Raw genomic sequence first — 24,625 nt, 5'->3', positions numbered from 1 at the left:
ACTTCTGCTTCTTCCTCAACCTTCTTGGCCATCAAGACTCGGGCAGAGCGTTCACCTCTTTCCTTTTGAACTGACTGTTTCTTTGACTATAATTGTCCCTTTACACTGGTGGAACTGAAAATGGCCCTTCATTGGTCTGGCAGTATATCTGTTGGACCTGATGATGTACACTATGACATGCTGCACCATCTATCTCCTGCTTCTCTTGATGTCCTTCTAATTGTCTTTAACCGGATCTGGCAGGAGAATGTTTTTCCTGATGCCTGGCACCAGGCTATTATTTTACCTTTCTCTAAGCCAGGGAAAGATCCCAAGATTCCTTCAAACTACTGTCCAATTGCTTTGACGAGCTGTCTCTGTAAGACCTTAGAATGGATGGTTAATGCTCGTCTTGTTTGGTTTTTCGAATCAAACAACCTCCTCCCACCCACCCAGTGTGGGTTCCGACAACAGCACTCCACCACAGACCACCTAATTCGACTTGAAACATCAATCAGAGAAGCCTTTCTCAAATGCCAACATCTTGTGCCAATATTCTTTGACATTGAGAAGGCTTATGACACAACATGGAGGTATGACATTTTGCGAGACCTCCATACATATGGGATACGTGGCCATTTACCCATGTTTATGAAAAAATTTTAATGGACAGGAGATTCCAAGTTCGTGTGGGTTTAACAATTTCCTGTTCTTTTCTACAGGAATTTGGAGTCTCTCAGGGCTGTGTTTTGAGTGTCACACTTTTCAGTATAAAGATAAATACCATCACTGAACAACTCCCTCTCACTGTTGCGAATGGGCTGTATGTCGACGACTTTCACATCTCATGTCAGTCGTCGAACATGAGATATATTGAGTGGTAACTACAAACTGCTTTCAATCGTGTACTGAAGTGGACTATGGTGAACGGCTTTAATTTTTCTCTCTCTAAAACCGTTTGCATGCACTTTTGCTGCCAACGAGGTATTCACCCTGATCCTGAACTTCATATCGGTGAAGTTTTGCAGCCAATGGTCCCTGAGACCAAGTTCTTGGGGCTTATCTTTGACCGTAAGCTGACCTTTATACCACACTTAAAGCAGCTACGGGTCAAATGCACAAGAGCACTGAACATCCTTTGTGCCCTCTCTGCTGCCAGTTGGGGAGTAGATCGATGTTCTATGTTAAAGGTATATCGTGCTCTTATTTGATCCAAACTCGACTATGGATCAATAGTCTATGGCTCTGCCAGACCCTGGCCTTAAAGGTGCTGGACCCCATTCATCACCAAGGACCTCGACTCTGCACTGGGGATTTCCACACCCCTCCAGTTCAAAGCTTGTACGTTGAATCTCATGAACCTTCTCTGCATCTTTGCCGTTTGCAACTATCTTTACTATATTCTTTGAAGCTTCGTTCCTTACCAAAGCATCCCACCTGGGGATGTGTTTTCCTTCCTCAGTGGGCCGTACTTTTTCAGAACAGACGACCTGCCATTGCTCCTTTTGGCCTTCGCATCCAGGCACAGTTGGATGAATTAGGTCTGTCCTTGGACAACATTGCAGAATCCACAGGTCAGCCCATTGCATCATGGCTTATTACAGCCCCCAAATGTGACCTTTCTTTCAGTCATCTGAAAAAGGCAGATACTCCAGATTGGAAGTACCGTCTTTTATTTAATGAACATCTTTCAAACAATCATTCCGTTCCAATTTATACAGATGGTTCCAAACCAGGTAATTCAGTGGGCTCTGCCATGGTTTGCTGCGGTTCAGTGGTTGCGTGCAGAATCCCTTCTACAGCTTCTGTGTTCACTGCTGAACTGTATGCCATATCTCTTGCCCTGGATCATATTGAAGCTGAGCAGTACTCCAACTGCACTATTTATACTGACTCGCTTAGTTCTCTACTGGCCTTGGAATCGCTACACGTTGGCTCACACTTTGTTCTTGCTGATATTCAAAACCGACTGGCCAGTTTCTCATTAACAGCTACTTCTATCCAGTTTTTCTGGATACCAGGCCATGTTGGTATTCATGGGAACGAGCTTGCAGACACAGCAGCTAAATCTTTCTGCTCTGGCACTATCACCACTGTGCGTATTCCGTACATGGACTATGGTCCTGTATTCAAGGCTTGGCTCCATGCTAGCTGGCAGTCCACTTGGAGTGAGCAACGAGACAACAAGCTTTTCCAAATAAAACCCTTTATTGAGCTTTGGCCATCTAGCTTCCTTAAGGTTCGGAAGGAGAAAGTTGTTCTAACTAGACTACGCATTGGTCACAGTTTTTTAACTCATCGTTTTCTTTTATCTGGAACTGTTGCACCAGTGTGTATTTTGTGTAACACTCAAATCACTGTAAGCCACATTTTACCTTCTTGCCACCATTATGACTCTCAATGACGGCACTATTTTAAACATGTTTTTTCCCAGGGTTTATCTGTCACATTGGACAGTGTTATTGGTTATGGTGACACTGTCCACCTTGATGAAGTTTTTAGTTTTTTAATGGCCATTAATCTTTTTAATCTCATTTAAGTGTTGGATATTTATTCATTACACCTTTTTAATTATGGTTCCCTTTTCAAAGTTTCAATTTCTCCAGTTCAATTTGAACTTGGAAAATGGGCAGAACATTAAATAACTCGAAACTAGGACTTGAAAGGCCAACTTCAGATGAATAATGCTGCTCTCTGAACTATTCATTTGAACTACCTGTTAGTCGTCCTGGCGAGTTGTTATTCCAATTTTGCTGCATGTCTTTTAAACTTTTATTACTTTACCCTTTGGTACTGGCCATAATGACACATAACCCGGAACCAGGACTGGAAAGACCAACTTCAGGTGACTGACGGTGGTTTGTGAACTTACCTGTTAGTCTTCCTGGCGGGTTATGATCATTACCATTCTGCTGGAGTAAGTACTTTACAACTTCTTTTACTCTGCTTTCTCTCTTACCATTGTAAACTAGGTGTCAACATTGGTTTTATGCTTTTTCTGTTTTTCAATGATGTTTTGTTTTACCTTCATTTCCTTTTCTGTATTTTACTACATTTAATTTGTTTTTACCTTTTTAACGGACATTTGGCGCAGATAGCCTAGCTGCTTTGTGCCATAAAACACTAAATCAATCAATCAACCAATTTAGTTTTTCTTAATTTGAACTGAAATTTTTGGATATTTTTAATGGCTTAAAAGAAGGCATTTTCCACACTGTTTTAATATTGGGGTTGGAAAAAGTGATTTGAAGATGAGCTAATTACAAGCTAAACAGTCAAGTAGAAGAAGCACTGATGTCTCCAAGTGACATGCAACAGTATTCAGGAACTGCTTAGAACTACCTTGGTACATATTGTACAGCAAGCCAAGTGCAATATTATGCTTGTAGCTGCTTTTAAAGTGTTCCAGAGTACTCATCTTACTGCTGACTGTTATGGTGCTTTGACCTTCCATTCTGAAGTACAGGTGAAATCATATATCAGCTTAAAGCTGAATATGAGAAAGTGATACCATAAACATAAAAGGTTGTCAGTTGCTTAATTAATAATTTTGAGAATGTGGCTTTATCAATATATATTGAATTTACTCCCAGCAAGTAGACCTTAGTGTTAGCTAGTATAGAGAATTGAGGATACTGAATTTCACTTAAAAATTTATTAGTTAATAAATGAAAACTTGTCTTGAAAAGATGCATCCAAAACCATTCTCATTGGAAATTTCAAGATAGACTTATAATATTTTATAAATTGTAGCATAAAGACACTCTTTGGTTCCAGAGGGATGTATTTAATTATCTTTATGTGGAAATATATCAGACTGAAGAATTAAACATCTTGTGGAAAGTTAATGTTTTACCTGCTGTTCACAAATATGAGATACACAGTATAGATGTATTAATGTTAATATTGATTCTACATGGAATATCTATATATTAAAGTGTATCAGATTTCCTTTAAAAATAACCTATTTCCTCCCATCCCTCCAAACTGTGTCTAGGATGAGCTTATCTTTAATCTGTAGATATTTTTATTATGTTGTTATTCATAATTTATTAAATTGATTTTATTCTTGTTTGAACTTGTACTAATATTAAGGAACTTTTGTGATGACGAGAAAACCCACTTGTAAAGAAAAATATATATGTAAAAACGGCTGGTATTGGTTGAGAAAATTCTATGTATAGGAGCAAACAATGTTTTGACCTTCTTCGGTCATAGTCAGGTTCCCAAAGAAAGAAAGAGGTAACTGACCAATAACTAATCACATGTTTGAAGGTGGTTGTGTAATTGAGTGTAGGATGACTATGACTGAAGAAGGCCGAAACTTTGTTCACTCCTCTACATAGAATTTTCTCAACCCATACCAGCTGTTTTTACATATATATTTAAGGAACTTTGTTTTTTCTGTTACAGATATGACAATATGGCAGATTTGTATGCTGTTATCAACACGCTACAGTGTTTGGAGAAGGCCTATATCAAAGACTGTGTCACAGCTAAAGAGTATGTTATGTGGTTATGTGTTGTTATAGTTTGTTTTTTAACAGTTGTGTAGCTGTCACTTTGAAACCTTTTTATGTTTTTTTGTAATTAAAGAATTCAGTGTGAAAAATTAGATGTAAAATAAGAACTTGATTTTGTCCAAAAAGTTATGATTAGAAGATAACATAAAGTCTAGATTATAACAACAGACTTAAAAAACACTAAAAGCTGTGGTATTTATCGACTAATAATTAAGTTACCAACAATCTACTGTGTGATGACTAACAATTAAAATCCATGAAGAACATTAAATAAATAAAAGCTACCAAGAACCTACTGTGTAATGATTAAAATTGATAAAGAACTTCAATGAATAATAAATAAAGCCACCAGACACTAGAGCTAAGTACTTAACTTGATTACCTATTAGCATCCATTACATCATTTAGTGTCATATTTGAATTCATCAAATATATGATGGAAAGTGATTAATCTATATAAGCTGTAGTGGAATGTATGTTGTGATGTTTTACACTTAAAATTTAAATATTTTCAATGCATGCCAATAAGCTTGGCATCAAAATGTACTTTATACTTCAAGATTTTTATATACAGTATTGTTATCTTTCTTTACTCTGAATTTTTCTCTTCACATTAAAAACAGTTCAGACAATAAATTACTAAAGTACAAATAACAAACAGGAAATTTTGAACCTTGTATCTTCTTGATTTGTTGAGATCTTAATAAATGTCTGAAACTGCACTGTAGAAGCCATTTCTGTTTTTTTTTAATTATATGATCACCTATTCATGATTGATAGGCTCATTTAATCATATGCATATTGTTTGACTTTTCAGTTTTCTGGTGAGAAAGCTATAGTTAATGGAACTTGTAGTTTTGGGATATGCATGAGCTAGTGATTGAAACATTATAGTATTTTTAACCTGTTTACAACTAGATTATACAGGGTGTTCGGAAAGTCACTGTGCAGTTTTGAAAGCAGCAATAACAGCATTCATTCAGTCTGTTTGAAGCCAGCAACTGATAGCGGCATTTAGAAACAAAATAAGAAGGGTCCAGGCCTGTATTGATGCCAACGGGGGTCACTTTCAACATTGTTTATAATTGTCATTCATATTTATCTCCTGTATTCTATATTGAAACATGTCTATTAATAACTATATAAGTGCACAGTGACTTTCCAAACACTCTGTAGTAGTTTGGGTCATTCTGTTCTAGTGAGTGACATATTTTTGTCTTAAAATGTTTACTTGAAAGTTAGCTTAAAATTTTCTGGACAACCAAGTTAGTGAAAACAGTGAGGTCTGACACAGTATTGCTCTGAGTGCATAGATAAGACATGTCATATGCACTATATATAGATTACAAGAGACATTCAGAGGGTTTTCACTGTGATTTATTGCTATTCACAGAGGAATAAATTGCTTTCCTGAAACAGATTTTGATAATAAATCTGTAAAATTAGAAATAAACAGTTTCAAAAAGTTCAACAGCTACAATTGTGAAGACGTAATTTGAAACTCTCGAGATACTTGTACATTCAGACAAGAAGGAAAAGGGTATTATTTCATTTATTTCATATTTTTCTTTCACTGTACAATAATGGTTTTGTTGCACTTGGTGTTGAGTATAGAAAATAAAAGATGAAATATTTTACTGGGAAATTCTTTTTGTTCATGTAAAAAGTTCCATAAGTTATGCAAATGAAATAAAATTATAATACAAACATTTTAAAATGAAAATCATCTTTCACTCAGACTGACTTGGTAAAGGTTTTGTAAATTCCCAGACAGATATTTATTAAAAATACTTTTGTAAAATCTGTAAAAGCACAAAATTTTCTGACGATATATTTAGTAAATTTAGAGTTATTATAACTGTTCGTACAAGTAGTTATAAAATCCATTGACTGAACCATTGTACAAAGAACTAATGCTAATTATTATTGTTTACAGTTATCTCAAATATTTATTATTCATAATTGTGGTAAAATTAATTAATGTCACAAAAATTATCAACTAATCAAATTCAGTGTTTCTGACTATTATTGTTTTCAGTTATTACAACTGTACAAAATTGAAATGTTTATTAAGAATATTCATTATTATTTTTAATTAATTCAGGTTTATTCAGCTTGGTTTATTAATATTGCAACTTAAGAAAATAATTAAAAAACTAAGTATTGCAGTCATGTTTGTTTGATATTAAGTACATTGCTACAGGAGCTATCCATGGATTGTTCACCATGATTATCAAAACCTGATTTTTAGTGTTATAAGTTGTTTTGGGGAGCGTTTTTATAGCATTTCTTAGGAATAATTGCTTGGTTGAATGTAATCACTCAATCAGTCTGATTATTTGATTAGTAAATCTGACTAATCATTCAGTTCTACCAAACTTGCTCTTGTCAAACATACTTGGGTTGGCTGGTTGGCATCCAGGAGGGTGTGTCCAGTGGGTCACAAATCCTCTCCACCTTGACCCTTCCAGTCAACAAGAGGTTGAGTGTGCTTCTACTAATGCTGCCAGTGATCAGCTGATTCATGTTACATCTGTCTGGGCCTTTGTTGTGGCTCTCACGAGAGATGCTTAAAAGGGTCCTGAGGCTGAGAATTTTATCTCCCTTTTCTGAGTGCATGAGAGACTCTCTGGTGTTCTGATTGCTGGCACAAGAGCATTATATCTCGAAGAAAGAGTGACATCTAATATATAAATACCACTAAGAACCTTACTATCTAATGACTACTAAACAAAACCCACCAACAACCCTGCTTTTTAATGACTAGGAAATAAAACCCACCAATAACCCCATTGTCTGATTACTGATAATTGAAAGTACCCACAATTCCAGTATCTAATGACTAATAAACAAAACCTACTAACAACTCTACTAAATAAAAATCACAAAGAACCCTGTTAATCAACAAGATTAATTTAACTGAAAGCAACTATATCCATGGTATATAAGCTAGTAAATAATAACCATTGAAGAAATGAACCCTGTTTAATTAACAACTAATAAATGAAAGCTGCTAGATCCATCACATCTAAACTAGTGAATAATAACCATGATGAACCCTATTAATTAACAACTGTTTGTTTGTTTGTTTGTTTGTTTTGGAATTTCGCACAAAGCTACTCGAGGGCTATCTGTGCTAGCCGTCCCTAATGTAGCAGTGTAAGACTAGAGGGAAGGCAGCTAGTCATCACCACCCACCGTCAACTCTTGGGCTACTCTTTTACCAACGAATAGTGGGATTGGGTGTAACATTATACACCCCCACGGCTGGGAGAGTGAGCATGTTTAGCGCGACGAGGGCGAACCTGCGACCCTCGGATTACGAGTCGCACACCTTACGCGCTTGGCCATGCCAGGCCAAGTAACAACTAATAAATAAATGCTACTATACCCATGATATCTAAACTAGTAAATAATAACCCTAAGGAACCCTCTATTAACAACTAATAAATGAAAGCTACTAGATTTATGCTATCTAAACTAGTGAATAGTAACCATGAGAACCCTATTAATTAACAACTAATAAATAAAAGCTACTATACCCATGATATCTAAACTTGTAAATAATAATCCGAAGGAACCCTCTTTATTAACAGCTAATAAATGAAAGCTACCAGATTCATGTTATCTAAACTAGGGAATAGTAACCATTGAGAACCCTATAAATTAACAACTAATTAATGAAAGCTACTAAATCCATGATATCTAAACTATTAGATATTAACTATGAAAAACCCTAATAATTTTCGACTAATAAATAGAAGCTATTTGCTTTATGGTATCTAAACTAGTTAATAAATACCAGTACAAAGTTAGCTTGTTATCAGGGACTTAATGTGGACATGGTTTGATACAAAGACCAGAAAACTGTCATACCAAATCCACTAAGATTCACAACAACTGTAAGAAAATTTAAAATTGTGTGAAAATTTGAATAATGATAAATACCCAGTAATGATTATTTTGGTAACAGTTGCTAAAAATATTTATAATTTGCCATCTCATTGCTATGTGTTGAGAGTTAGTATATGTTCCTTTATTTTTGGTAATTTGCAAATGAAGCATCTGGATCATCTATGTTACCTCATCTAGTCTGTTTGTGTTGATTTACACTAAATTAACATTCTTTTCATGCCCTACTTGTCTTCATGAAACAACTTTATTTACACTAAACTGATAGCTCTGTTAGAAATAAATTTATGTATACAAGATAAGATATTATTTGTGTTCATTATTGCTTAGTGTGTTTATGATTTGTTTTTCTGTATTAAATAATCCAATACTGATACTCACCAAAGATTACTTGATTTCTTTATCTCCAGATATACAGCTGCTTGCTCCAAGTTACTTGTTCAGTATAAAGCTGCCTTTAAGCAGGTGCAAAGTGATGAATTTCCAAATGTGGAATCTTTTCTTAAAAAGTTCAGGGTAAGCTAAGTTTACATTAATCAACTGAAAAGTGATTAACATAAACCAAGCAATATTGTTGGTTTCTGCCTTTATCAGCCTATGGATACAAGACAAATGGCAGTGTTGGTACATGCATTTCTTTAAAATATACAGTTGATTTTACCCCTCTTTTAATAGATATTTTATAAAACATAGCTCTTGTATTTTATCAGAAATATCAAATAAGTTGTGTTTATTTATACTTTGTTCATTTCTCAAAGCAACTTTAATTTTTACACTGAGTATTTTAGCAAATCGTTGATTAATCTGCTAAAAACTAGCTTGATGTTTAAAATGTTAAGCCTCGGAGTAAGAAGCACTGTGCACGAGGTTTATTTGGCTTTCTGTGTGTTTACACAGATATTTCTCTCTCTAATTTATACAAAGTTCCTGTAAATCATTGTAATCTTTGAGATGAGCTAATAAAATTGAAGAATGGTTCTTCCTGTTATCTAGTTACATTAGATCGCAACCAACATATCTACACAATGAAATACAATGAATCTTGATCATTGTTCAAAATAATTCATCATGCCATCTTCTAAAAGGAATCTAGACAATATGTTCAATTTATGAACTGAGTATTCTGTGGGTTTTTATTGGTTTTGAGATGACACTTTAGGTTCCCTGCCAGATTCTTTATCACATTTGTATGTTGTAAATAAAGAAACTGTAAGACAGTAATGCTGAGAGAAGGCTGCATTTGTAGTGAAGTTGTTGTTTGGGAATATTTTTAATCCAGTTTTTATCAAGCTTCTGCAAAATGCAGTTCTTGATACGACTTGTTCTAGCCCTTGACGTCAGTTGATTCTAGGTTTATTTGTTACTACTTTAACAAGTACGGTGTAGAAATGGTTTCAGTTTATTTTCTGTTTTTAGGCTTTCATTGTTGTAAGTTTCTAGTGTTGTAGTACGTATTCTTATGCACTTGTCCTGTTGAAACAAGTGTCCTGCCGTAGATTTACATGGGTTTTGGAACTTGTTGTATCATATTTTCTGTCTACTATTTGATTGTTCTAGCCCTTGACGTCAGTTGATTCTAGGTTTATTTGTTACTACTTTAACAAGTAAGGTGTAGAAATGGTTTCAGTTTATTTTCTGTTTTTAGGCTTTCATTGTTGTAAGTTTCTAGTGTTGTAGTACGTATTCTTACGCACTTGTCCTGTTGAAACAAGTGTCCTGTCGTAGATTTACATGGGTTTTGGAACTTGTTGTATCATATTTTCTGTCTACTATTTGATTGTTCTTCTTGTTTTTTTAATATTGACTGCACTACAACTGAAGGATAATTTGTAATTTTAGCTTAACAATTGCAAGAATGCTTTGTTTTTGTGGTGATATTTCTGAGATATAAGGGTGATTTAAAACAAACTTTGGTTTTAGATTTCTTCCTAATGTTCCTGAAGTTATAGCTCAGTGTGATGGCAGACAGTGTGGAGATGGTGTTTAAAGTTTCTGTGTCAGAGTAATAGAGTTTAGTAACTCATAAAATGAAAGGTGTTGTTGATGAATGAATTATCTTGTTTGATTTTTGGGTATTGTAGATTTTCTCTATTCCCATGTAAACGTTTTAATAATTCCATTTTTTACTCTGAGTAGATGATTGGATTAGTAATGTAGATGTATATATGGGTTGGTTTCCTATGAGTGTTTTTGAAAATGTAGGATTATTGGTAGTGTATTAGGACAGCTACAAATGGCTCTTTATGTTCTAACTTTTTCACAACATGGAAATGAGTTGAAGAAATTGCCATGGTCCTAAAACATCCTCCTTAAACTAAGAGAAACAGCAAAACACCACAGAAACCTTGGTCTACATCTTCATATTACCATTACCATGTGGTAAGATGCAATGTGGTGTAACCCATCCTTGAGAGGACAAGAAAGATGTCAGGTGAAAGTTATGTGGGTGTGAAGGAACTATCAAACCTACAAACGATTTAACTGTAGTAATTCACATTATGAGTAGTATTGGTCCTAGAATTATCATGTTGTAGAAGGACATCAGAGAGTGATGTAATTACATCATTTATTGGAAGGAGTGGGTACTGTCTGAAATTTTCTATTGTGGTATTTGTAAGTGTATTGCAACATATTGCTCAAAGTATTTACTTACTGAGGTTACTTTTTGGTTGCATGGGCATAGCTTAACAATACTGAGTACAATTGGCAGATAGCATATTGTAAACCATTAACCTCTGTATATTTTAATCATATCAGGAAACACTATATAACAAGGTTTACTACCTAATTAGATGTTTGTAAATGCATGCACATGTTTAATACTCAACCTAGACCAACTATTTGTTGACTTTACACAAGTATTCCTGAGCTAAATCTCCCTTTACTATTGTTATATAATGTTTAGAGTACTAAGGCATTTATGCTTGTATTGTAAATTGTAATTAACAACACTATGTAGATAGTTTAACCTCAGTGATAAAGTGATTGAAGCTACTTATGTTGGAAATATATGTGAAGAATTTTTTAAGAAAGTTATATCATAGCCTGACACAAAGATAATATAAAAGGTAGTAACACAAATGAAATAAATATAACCCCAAACGAAGTTGTTACATTACAAGTTTCCCTTGTACATCATTTATACTTCATCTGATATGCAACTTGTTATTGAATTGGCAAAAAAATACATAGCTTGAAGCACTTGTTCTGACAAATCATCTAGTTATTTGGAAATGTTGTGCATATATTTTTTTTCCACTTTTCTGGTATTATTGCCTGTCAATGAGCATTTGCTAAGAGCATTTCTTGATAACTCTTTTCAGAATTCCCATTAAAACCAATAAGGTGAGAGGTTTGAAAATGATCATCTTTTGTAATAGAAGAAGTAGTGCTACATCTATGACAACAAATAATTTGTAGCTAGTCGCATGTTCAACCCTATGCAAATAAAGCATTTAAATTATTTATAGTGGGCACTTGTTTTAAATATAATGTTATAGCTATTTTTTGCCAATAGTTTCAAAATAAAAACACTATGGAAATTCATGAAAATTGTCTTTAATTATTTTTTTTTTCTGCTGATAGTGTGGAAATTTTGAAAACATAATTGAAAACAATGCTGTGAAAAACCAATTCTGAATAACAAAAATATCCTGATGCACACATTACTGGTATGCAAGCTGCAATTTAACAGAATACTAGAAAACCCTGCACCTCTGTTTATTGATACTAATTTCTTATACCCAGCTTGCGAAAAGTGAAATTGGTTTTTCACTCTGATCGTCTTTTGTGTAACTTTAAAAACTGTTAACAGTAGTTTTTGTATATATTTTTAATTTTCTTCACAGTTATCTGTATTATGTATATGATATATAATTTTAACATTTCTTCACAGTTATGTGTATTATGTACATGGTTTACATTTTTAATTGTCTTCACAGTTATGTGTATTATGTACATGGTTTACATTTTTAATTGTCTTCACAGTTATGTGTATTATCTACATGATGTATATTTTTAACATTTCCTTGTGTTTATAAAAACAGTTGGTTTAGTTCATTGATCCTGAATATGCTTGACACTTTTTGTTGAACAAGAAATAATAAATAAGAAGGTTATTTTGTAAATTTATTTCAAATCTGTTCACATGTTCTTAATGTACACTAATGGAAACTATCCATAAAATATATTTAGTCTCAAATCATAAAAAGAGAAGTCTAAAACATGATTTCATATTTTTTTACAATCAATATCAGCTTTAGTTTCATTTTAAATAAAAGTTATGGTTAATTTTCATCATTGTTGTCACTTTCTTATTAATTTTTTAAATTATAGAATATGTTTAGATTTCTAGTTGCATGAACATTGATCATTTGTAGATAAATTTTATAAGTTGATTTGAAGTGAGTGAATTTCTACTTTTGTGTACTTAGAAGAGAATTAAAAGAGTGTTTTAAAGACACCTATGTAATCTGAATTACTAAGATAAAATTAAAGGTATGAAGCAGTCGAAACATGAGATAATTTTATTAGTCAGTTAGTATTACTATGTTGACAAGTTGTTGTACTTGTGCTCAGCATGTCTCACCTAATTATAGCCTTGATGTTAATAAGAACTTTTTCTGTCCACTCCTGTTGTACATCTAGCATGCAAGTGGTATGTGTTTTGGACTGTGTGGCAATAGAAGTAAAGTCTTATGACCAAGTACAATTATTTTTCTAGGTATGACTTTCAAATTTCTCTGTTGAACACCTATTGATATCAGAGATTTAATTGTGAAGGGTCATTCCAGTTCAGATGGGAAGTATTTCAGTTTTGTCATTTTGGGAATGTAACTGAAATTATGCTTTGAGTGAAGCTACACTAATCTCTGATTAGCTGCTTACTGGTTGTTCACCATCCAGACAGTGATGAAATGATAATTACAATGATATAAATAAATCTGTTGTTTTGCTCAGCTTAGCCGTTAGTTACAATTATTCTTCATTATTCACTCTCAGAACTCTTCCAACTGAAACATGCTTTTAAATGCAGAAGTTTTAAATTTATTGGTTTGACTGAGTTATTCAACAGATTAATTCTGAAATATTTTTTAATCACATTATTAATTTACTTATTTAATAAATGGTAATTGTACTATTTTGTGGGATTAAAAGATATCTTTTGTTTTCCTAACACAAAATAAATTTATTTTGTTAAAAGCAAAGGTGAACCTGTTTTAGCCAGTGAGCTATAGAATATACCTTTTTGCAGCAGAATTTCAGATGAGTGCTCAATTCATGTTGTATACTTGGAGAAGGAGGATTAGCCAAGCCATGTGTGTTACTCTTAGTAAACTTTATCACCTCTTTTAAGAGGTTAGTTAGTAAGGGTAATACAAAATAAATTTATTTTGTTAAAAGCAAAGGTGAACCTGTTTTAGCCAGTGAGCTATAGAATATACCTTTTTTGCAGCAGTATTTCAGATGAGTGCTCAATTCATGTTGTATACTTGGAGAAGGAAGATTAGCCAAGCCATGTGTGTTACTCTTAGTAAACTTTATCACCTCTTTTAAGAGGTTAGTTAGTAAGGGTAATACGAGTACCAACTCGGACAGTGTTACTAACTTTCATACATTTCAAATAGATGTTGACCTGTGAAAATGTTTAATGTTTGTATCTTTCAATTTAAACATTAAAAAAAACAACGGAAAAACAGTTACTGCAAAATTATTTGAACTTTAGAGAATACCAGAAAGTTGTAATGGTTTTTTCAGGATGAATAGTGAACTCTTCGAAAGTGATTGAATTTTGGGTTTAATATAAAAACCATTACAACTTGTTTTGTATGTGAACCTGTACACTGAATTTTTAATCAGAATTGTGCTATTTAATTATGGATACGTTAATTGAAAACAAGCTTGAAATTTTGATTATAGCTTTTTATCAAAATGTAAGAAATTTCACTCTTAATTTCACATTAATTACAGCTCTTGTTTTTGCAGTTTTTCATGAATATTAATGTTGTACACAATAAAAGATATTCAACTTTTAACCATGTTTTAAAGAATATTTTTTATCATGCTGGGAACAAGCAGTTATTTAAGGAAAAGAAATTTTCCAAACCACTAAGTCTGCTTACTTATGAAAAAAATAAAAGGTCCAAAAGAATGTCTTCATATTTCTTGTTGTTTCATATATGACTAATTCACCAAGTTATGGTACTGTGAAAACTAGCAATGAAACAAGTAGTTGAAAACAATACCTCATAGGTTATTTTGCAAATTTTCAAGATTAAATTGTAAAGATGTAATTTTGTAAAGGTTTCAAAAAATAACATTTGTTTTTAAGGTGGTAATACTTGGCCTTACAATTGCAGTTGGTTTCTTGATAGTGTTACTATTTAATGTGGAAGTGTAAATTCTCTGCTTTAATTTAACAGTCACTTAACTTATTTCCCAGTTGATTTCAAGCTCTGTAGTAATCATTTACAAAATATGCCAGCATTCTAGCCAATCTAAGTAACATTTTCAGGCAGAACTGATTTCTACAAAGAATGTCATGTAGTTCTTCCTTATAACAGGAGGATTGGAATGATGTGTTAGGAAGTAATGCTGAATTTAGCTATGACTGAATGAGCTTGGACAAAAAAATGCATGGCACAATGTTTTGTGTGTGTGTGTGTAACAAACAGTGAAAACAATCTTTATTAATTGAAGCTCAAAACTTGCATATAGATTTGAAAGGTCACTCTTGCTGGATTCATAAAATAATTAAACCTGCACGTTTCTTCAAGATTTACTTAAGATCTTTCAAAATTTTGATGAAGAGTTTAGAAAAATAACTTTTATACTACATATATATAGTTTTTGTTATTAAATTTCAATCAGCATATTTGCCTTTGCAGCTTTATTTGGGATAATAAAGCCACAGGTGTTAGTTAAAATTTAAAAAATAAAAAAAAATCCTGTGTATGTGTATATATATATATATATATATATATGGAATATCACGCAGTTGCACATGAAATGTCAAATTTTCACTTGCAAATTTAAAACTCAGTTTTTGTGGCTGGAAGAGAAGCATTATTGTAAGTTTGTCAGAATAATATAGTATGTTGTCTGGTTCATTATTTTTCTTATTTCAGAAACTAAATCTCATTTATACTGATTTGTACTTAATTTTCATATTTGAGTTCAAGCTTGGTCATACTGCGACAACAGCAGCTCATAATATCATCATGTATTTAGTGATGGTACAGCTAGTGATGCACAGCACAGTGTTGAATTAAGAGATATTTTGCTCTGGTCACACAAGCCTTGGAAAGGAGTATCAGGACTGCCCTCAGACAACCATTAATGAGGAAACATTTAAGACCTTAGTTGAATCGGATACCTGACAAACTGTGAGAGAACTTGATGGCAAACTTAATGTTAATTACTTAACAATTTCCAGACATCTTAAAACAATTGGGTACCTCACAGATTGACTGAAAATCATCAAACAATCGCAACAAAAGCAATCCATTTCTCCATAGCATTGTCACCTGTGATGAAACATAGATTCTTTACAACAATTGACAATGATCTGCACAATGGCTTGACTATGAAGAAATACCAAAACATATGGCAAAATCAGCTCTTTACCATAAAAAGCTTATGATCAGTGTTTGGTGGTTGTCAGCAGGTGTGATTCATTATTCATTCTCAAACCCAGGAGAAACAGTAACAGTAGAGAAATGTTGTTATTAATTTGAAGTTATGCGTCAAATGTTGTCATGAAAGTATCCAGCAATAGTCAGTCACAGTGGACCCATACTGGTTCATGACAATGCTTGACCTTGTGTCTCACGTTTTACTGTCCAAAAAGTAAATGAACTTCACTGTGAAATTTTACCTCACCCACCACATTCACCATACCTTTCACCTACAGATTATTACTTTTTTTATATATTTGAACATATTTTTAAAGGGAAAACGTTTGCAAACCAAAGGTCAGTTGAGAGTGCTTTTAAAGACTTCATTGCATCAAAGGACTCCAGTTCTTTAAATATGACATTTATAAACTTACATCTCATTGGCAGAAGTGTATTGAATCTACAGGAGCTTACTTTGATTAAATAAATTAAACAACAAAAAGATGTACTTATTTCAAATTTTTATTTAAAAATCCAACATTTCATATGCAACAGCAGGTATAAAGATCATGTTTTTCTGAACTTCAGATCTAATACCTGAATGTTGGACTTACTATAGTGACTAATACTACCCATGTGTCTGGTCATTCTTGTTCAAAAGTAGGAAAGTTTGTTTTTAATTTCACCGAAAGCTACATGAGGGCTATCTGAGCTAACCTTCCCTACTTTAGCAGTGTAAGACTAGAGGGAAGGCAACTAGTCATTACTACCAACTGTCGACTCTTGGGCTAATCTTCTATCAGTGAATATATAGTTGGATTGACCATCACATTATAATGCCCCATGGCTGAAGGGGCAAGCATGTTTGGCATGACAGGAATTCGAACCTGCAACCCTCAGATTACGACTCAAGAGCCTTAACCACCTGGCCATGCTGGCCCTATGTAGGGAAGGATGTTACCTTGAAATACCACACAACAGTGATCTCCAGATTCTTGAACATGTTGCACATTATTGCCAGGCCACCAATGTGCAAGACAGGTGTAACCTCAATAAAATGAAAATTATCAAAAGCAGCTAAATAAATATCAACTTAACAGCTCTCTTGGCCATGTATTGTATGAAACCTATAGAGCCATAAAGTAAACAAATACTCTTGACAATACTTAAAATGAGAAGGTTGAAAGTGCATGGTATGCCTGCAAATACCACATTTGTATGAAAAGTAAACACTCCTCTGATGTAGCCAGCTGTGTCTTATGTATATGAAGTTTAATTACTGACCACTAATTCAACTGAATGTAGTCTCTACAAGAGATTAGAAAACCATACATTATCTTAATGTATTCTGATTTAAGTTTAGAATTTCTTTTTAATTGTAATACAGAAGTTATTTGTATAAAATGGTGATATAGAACTACGTTGACGTAGGTTTTATTAAATGTGAAAGGTTTAAAAACATCTTATGTGATAACAATACACTAGAACTTTCAGTGATAATATGTTTTGCAATCTTATTCAGTTGGATTGTCCTGCAGCAATGGAGAGAATAAAAGAAGATAGACCAATCACAATAAGAGATGATAAAGGAAATACCAGCAAGAGCATTGCTAGTATTGTATCTGTAAGTTACTTTTAAAGTTAGCAGATAGTATTATTACTATTGTGTATTAATAAACTATAATCTTTTAAAGCAACATTTACAAATACCAGGGACCAACTTGGTGTTTTCCTATGCTGTAGTAGATCATTTACGAAAATTACAAAAGAAAACCAGTACATTCTATATTATACAAATATTCTGCAAGCTTTTCTGGAGTTCTACTGACCAGCATGATGGTTCTGATAGAACAGTGCCTGTTTGTGGACTGGTGGTCAAGAAACAGTTTTTTACAAATACCAAAAACAAAGCAAAGAATGTTACTTGTATGAGCAAGATGCAGTTTCTTTTAAAGCAAACTTTTTGTCATTGGCAGCTTTAACTTTTGAATGATATCATTAAAAGATATTGAACTACTGTTATTGATAATAGTCTAAGGAATATCAGGTCAGTAACCTTGATATGTACTAAGGAATATCAGGTCAGTACCTAAACTGTTCATTTGGCCATTCATAGCACTAAGGAAAAGAGTATCAGGTCATTGAAGTACTAAGGAATAACTACTGTTCACTTGGTCATTGATAATAGTACTAAGGAATATCAGGTCAGTACCCCAACTTGGTCTACTAAGGTTCAGTACCCAACTACTGTTCACTTGGTCATTGATAATAGTACTAAGGAATATCAGGTCAGTACCCAACTACTGTTCATTTGGCCATTGATAATAGTACTAAAGAATATCAGGTCAGTACCCAACTACTGTTCATTTGGTCATTGATAATAGTACTAAGGAATATCAGGTCAGTACCCAATTACTGTTCATTTGGCCATTGATAATGGTACTAAGAGATATCATGTCAACACCAAACTACTGTTCACTTGATCATTGGTAATGGTACTAAGGAATATTTGGTTAAACTGCTGTGTACCTGATTCATTACAGTACTAAGAGTTACTGGATGGTGCTAAAAATGTAAATGAAATTAATATTTGACAGGAAACTTAATACACTGTTAACAACTATTTAAGGTGGTTGCATTTTTCAGCAAATATTAGTAATCATGTCCATCTGTTATTAATTTTTACAGCTGTGTATCACAATACTGGACAAGCTCAGACTGGATATTAAATCCATGGATCAGGTATGTTTCATTAAAATAGTTACTAGTATTAAATACTAAAAGATAGCAAGATACTGTGAAGTGTAGGCCTAATAACTGTGATAGTCACACTTGGTTAATTTCTAGCACGTATTATACTTGTTGGTCTATTTTCTAAACAAATTTTGACATTTAACACCAGAAAATTAAGATTTTGTACCATATATATAAAAAGAACAGCACTTCGTAAATTAACTTTTGGCCACCAGAAGAAGGATTTAAAGTGCTTGTCTGGAGTAATTTTTAAAATCTTCTATACTTCAGTGTGATTGTTATACCTAATTGAAGTGCTTATTTAATAATTTATGGTTTAAAAACTTTAAGTTTTAGGATTTCATTTTCAATCTGTTTTACACTGGAAGTTTAAGCAATAATGGATCTTTCCTTTGTTGTCATAATATCGATGTACATATATTTAAGTTTATATTTGAAGAAAGAGTGTCTCTATAAATGTTGTAGATTTAAAGTTACATTTTGAACAGTCCCATTATTAGTAAGATACATTAATTGTTATAAAAAGTTCATATTTATAGTGCTTACATTTTATTTTTTAGTGATAAAACATGTACTTGGAAAATGGAAAAAAAAATTATCTTAGAATGAATCTTTTATGTAACCATGACAATGCTTCATGGTAAGTAAACATAAATAGAACTAAAATGTTTTGTATGACATAAAACTGTAAAATACAACCTTATATATATGTTTTGCAATTTAATATCCCTGAATATTTGACTTAACCAAAGAAACATGAAATATGGTGATTCAATACATGTCCAGCCTACTAGATGTGATTTTTCGCTTCTGGTTGTTATATTCAGTGTTAGGTTCTTTAACATCTAGTGTTATCTCATACAAAAAGTAAAACTCAGTGTTAATAACTTGAAATTGGTGTTGTTTTGTCTGATTTCACACAGCTGCAACCAGATTTAAAGGACCTGTATGATACTATGTGTCGACTAAGTTTAGTGCCTGAGGATTTTGAAGGTCGAACTAAACTAAATGAATGGTAAGCTGCAACTCACTCTAAACAGCAGTAATGTAAAGAAAATAAATAATAATTGTATAATGATAAATATGTTAGGAATTAAAATAAATCAATTTACCCTGGAAATTTACTCTGAAAATCCTGACCCTCTCTCATCTAAAGAAACAAAACAAACCTATTTTGTAAAACATTATGCTTGATACTGAGTTTTCTATTACTATGGAAGTTCTGCACTTTAATTCATTTCAACTGTATGTTTTGAAAGTTGTTTTACCTATCAATGTTCTCTGTTATTGTGGAAATTCTTTTGCATTGATGTCTGTTTATTATTGAACTTCTTTAACTTTTGCTTCATACAGTGTTGTCTGTTATTGTGGAAATTCCCTTGCATTGGTGTCTGTTTATTATTGAAATTCTTTAACTTTTGCTTCATACAGTGTTGTCTGTTATTGTGGAAATTCCCTTGCATTGGTGTCTGTTTATTATTGAACTTCTTTAACTTTTGCTTCATACAGTGTTGTCTGTTATTGTGGAAATTCCCTTGCATTGGTGTCTGTTTATTATTGAAATTCTTTAACTTTTGCTTCATACAGTGTTGTCTGTTATTGTGGAAATTCCCTTGCATTGGTGTCTGTTTATTATTGAAATTCTTTAACTTTTGCTTCATACAGTGTTGTCTGTTATTGTGGAAATTCCCTTGCATTGGTGTCTGTTTATTATTGAAATTCTTTAACTTTTGCTTCATACAGTGTTGTCTGTTATTGTGGAAATTCCCTTGCATTGGTGTCTGTTTATTATTGAAATTCTTTAACTTTTGCTTCATACAGTGTTGTCTGTTATTGTGGAAATTCCCTTGCATTGGTGTCTGTTTATTATTGAAATTCTTTAACTTTTGCTTCATACAGTGTTGTCTGTTATTGTGGAAATTCCCTTGTATTGGTGTCTGTTTATTATTGAAATTCTTTAACTTTTGCTTCATACAGTGTTGTCTGTTATTGTGGAAATTCCCTTGCATTGGTGTCTGTTTATTATTGAAATTCTTTAACTTTTGCTTCATACAGTGTTGTCTGTTATTGTGGAAATTCCCTTGCATTGGTGTCTGTTTATTATTGAACTTCTTTAACTTTTGCTTCATACAGTGTTGTCTGTTATTGTGGAAATTCCCTTGCATTGGTGTCTGTTTATTATTGAACTTCTTTAACTTTTGCTTCATACAGTGTTGTCTGTTATTGTGGAAATTCCCTTGCATTGGTGTCTGTTTATTATTGAAATTCTTTAACTTTTGCTTCATACAGTGTTGTCTGTTATTGTGGAAATTCCCTTGCATTGGTGTCTGTTTATTATTGAAATTCTTTAACTTTTGCTTCATACAGTGTTGTCTGTTATTGTGGAAATTCCCTTGCATTGGTGTCTGTTTATTATTGAACTTCTTTAACTTTTGCTTCATACAGTGTTGTCTGTTATTGTGGAAATTCCCTTGCATTGGTGTCTGTTTATTATTGAAATTCTTTAACTTTTGCTTCATACAGTGTTGTCTGTTATTGTGGAAATTCCCTTGCATTGGTGTCTGTTTATTATTGAAATTCTTTAACTTTTGCTTCATACAGTGTTGTCTGTTATTGTGGAAATTCCCTTGCATTGGTGTCTGTTTATTATTGAACTTCTTTAACTTTTGCTTCATACAGTGTTGTCTGTTATTGTGGAAATTTCCTTGCATTGGTGTCTGTTTATTATTGAACTTCTTTAACTTTTGCTTCATACAGTGTTGTCTGTTATTGTGGAAATTTCCTTGCATTGGTGTCTGTTTATTATTGAACTTCTTTCTTTAACTTTTGCTTCATACAGTGTTGTCTGTTATTGTGGAAAATTCCTTGCATTGGTGTCTGTTTATTATTCCCTTGCATTGGTGTCTTTAATTTTTGCTTCATACAGTGTTGTCTGTTATTGTGGAAATTTCCTTGCATTGGTGTCTGTTTATTATTGAAAATCTTTAACTTTTGCTTCATACAGTGTTGTCTGTTATTGTGGAAATTCCCTTGCATTGGTGTCTGTTTATTATTGAACTTCTTTAACTTTGCTTCATACAGTGTTGTCTGTTATTGTGGAAATTCCCTTGCATTGGTGTCTGTTTATTATTGAAATTCTTTAACTTTTGCTTCATACAGTGTTGTCTGTTATTGTGGAAATTCCCTTGCATTGGTGTCTGTTTATTATTGAAATTCTTTAACTTTTGCTTCATACAGTGTTGTCTGTTATTGTGGAAATTCCCTTGCATTGGTGTCTGTTTATTATTGAACTTCTTTAACTTTTGCTTCATACAGTGTTGTCTGTTATTGTGGAAATTCCCTTGCATTGGTGTCTGTTTATTATTGAACTTCTTTAACTTTTGCTTCATACAGTGTTGTCTGTTATTGTGGAAATTTCCTTGCATTGGTGTCTGTTTATTATTGAACTTCTTTAACTTTTGGTTTATACAGTGTTGTCTGTTATTGTGGAAATTCCCTTGCATTGGTGTCTGTTTATTATTGAAATTCTTTAACTTTTGCTTCATACAGTGTTGTCTGTTATTGTGGAAATTTCCTTGCATTGGTGTCTGTTTATTATTGAAAATCTTTAACTTTTGCTTCATACAGTGTTGTCTGTTATTGTGGAAATTCCCTTGCATTGGTGTCTGTTTATTATTGAAATTCTTTAACTTTTGCTTCATACAGTGTTGTCTGTTATTGTGGAAATTCCCTTGCATTGGTGTCTGTTTATTATTGAAATTCTTTAACTTTTGCTTCATACAGTGTTGTCTGTTATTGTGGAAATTCCCTTGCATTGGTGTCTGTTTATTATTGAACTTCTTTAACTTTTGCTTCATACAGTGTTGTCTGTTATTGTGGAAATTCCCTTGCATTGGTGTCTGTTTATTATTGAACTTCTTTAACTTTTGCTTCATACAGTGTTGTCTGTTATTGTGGAAATTCCCTTGCATTGGTGTCTGTTTATTATTGAACTTCTTTAACTTTTGCTTCATACAGTGTTGTCTGTTATTGTGGAAATTTCCTTGCATTGGTGTCTGTTTATTATTGAAAATCTTTAACTTTTGCTTCATACAGTGTTGTCTGTTATTGTGGAAATTCCCTTGCATTGGTGTCTGTTTATTATTGAAATTCTTTAACTTTTGTTTAAGTGACTACCATTGTTTGTCAGTTATTTTATTAGTTTTGAGTTTTGTTTTTGTGATTACCATTACTTGTCAGCTATATTATAGAAGTAGAATGTTACCTCCAAAATATGAGAAACATCACACTAACTGTCAAAAGCAAAACTTAGGAGTTGTGTAGTGAAGATAAGATATCCTTTAGGTTTAGAAATTCTCTCTCTTGTCTGGGTATTTAGTCATACAGTAGTGGATGTAGAGTTTTGACCTGTGAAAAGTAAGAAGTTAAATGCAATACATTTAAATGTAAATACATATTATATTTATTTTACTACATTTTAAAGCTGCTGACCAGATGGCTATTTGTTTGTAATGTCTGAGGTGTGGTTTTATACAGTGTTTTTTTGTCTTGTTTTAGTTTTGTTAGTGAACTGTTGTATGGATAATTTGACTATAAACAAGGCCTGTTTTGTAACCACTGTTCAAGTTTTAGTTGTTTCATCTTGTGAAACTTATGTAGTGAGTCATCTATAACTACCTTTTAGCTTATTACCATATGTGTGTAATGTGTATGACACTTGGTTTATCTTAGAACCTGACCACTTGTAAATATCCATTTTATTTTATTTGGAACTTTTGGCTTGCTGTTTCCCTTTAAAACAAGCAATTGAAATTTCTTGTGTGGTTCTTTAGCCATGTCGCTCTAACATGCAAAATGAAACATGTTTAAGTATGTGTATGGAAAAAGAGCAAAATTTAAGAACTAGACATTGGAGGAGTCTTCTGTTAAGAAACATAATCTAAATATTCTGTACACTGTGTCATAGAAATTAATTGTTTACAAGAAATAACCATGTTTAAAACAAACCATCTAAAAGTAATGGTTATCGAAAGCAGTCTATTTTGTTAGGAGTTATTGTGGAATCACAAACAACTTTATTTGTGGATATTTAGGTTACAGACTATGTCCACTATGACAGCTTCAGATGAGTTGACTGCTGTCCAGGTTCGTCAACTGATCTTTGACCTGGACACGTTCTACAATGCTTTCAATAACCTCTTACATGAAGCCTGAATGTACAGTACAGAAGAACGAAGATGTGTTAAATGTTTTTCAAGATTTTTCAGGGTTAGGTCTCTACAAAGAAGATTAATACTTGTTAGTGGTCAAGTAAATTAATATTCTTTGTGTTGATTGTACAATTGTTGACCAGTGATGAAAGTTATTTGAACTATCTTGTAAATAAATAGTTAAGATGCTACTTTTATTACTTTTCCATATAATTCCTGTATTATTATAATTAGGTTTAAATTCCTATCTGGACCCAATAATTCAATAGTGTATTTATCCCCACCCCCCTTTTTTTTTCTTCTCATTATTAAAATAGACGAAGTTGTTCTTAGTCATATAGTCTTTAATCTCGTAAAAACTTCTGTCATATAGTCTTTAATTTGGTAAAAACTGATGTTATATAGCCTTTAATCTGGTAAAAACTGCTGAAAATGCACATTACAATAAAATTTGACAGTTAAAAACGTGTGGTAGGTCTGGTTAATAATGGGGGGAAAGAGCAGGAAATTTATTTAATACAAAACTGAATTAGTGAATTTCAAATTGTTTAATAAATACATAGACTGTACATGTATTAGTGTAAAGTGATCTCTATTTGAAAAAAAAACAACAAAAAAAAACGTGTATTAT

The 24,625-nt window shown here is 32.7% G+C and overlaps 1 protein-coding gene across 2 annotated transcripts in view; it reads left to right on the top strand.

The window, feature by feature from the left end:
• Positions 1-24,459, top strand: part of Vps28 (vacuolar protein sorting 28) — a 32,502-nt gene extending 8,043 nt beyond the window's left edge. Inside the window, exons 3-8 of one of the 2 annotated variants that reach the window (XM_076477724.1) lie at positions 4,393-4,482; positions 8,825-8,930; positions 17,553-17,654; positions 18,719-18,772; positions 19,708-19,799; positions 23,878-24,459. In XM_076477724.1, coding sequence (XP_076333839.1) covers positions 4,393-4,482; positions 8,825-8,930; positions 17,553-17,654; positions 18,719-18,772; positions 19,708-19,799; positions 23,878-23,998 — 565 coding nt within the window. In that variant the 3' untranslated portion in view covers positions 23,999-24,459. The remainder of the gene's footprint in view (positions 1-4,392; positions 4,483-8,824; positions 8,931-17,552; positions 17,655-18,718; positions 18,773-19,707; positions 19,800-23,877) is intronic. The other variant, XM_076477725.1, reaches the window with a different exon arrangement.
• Positions 24,460-24,625: the final 166 nt, after the last annotated feature.

This window comes from Tachypleus tridentatus, chromosome 13 (assembly GCF_004210375.1).
Source record: "Tachypleus tridentatus isolate NWPU-2018 chromosome 13, ASM421037v1, whole genome shotgun sequence".
NCBI lineage: Eukaryota > Metazoa > Arthropoda > Merostomata > Xiphosura > Limulidae > Tachypleus > Tachypleus tridentatus.
This window is presented reverse-complemented; position numbering and strand designations above follow the sequence as displayed.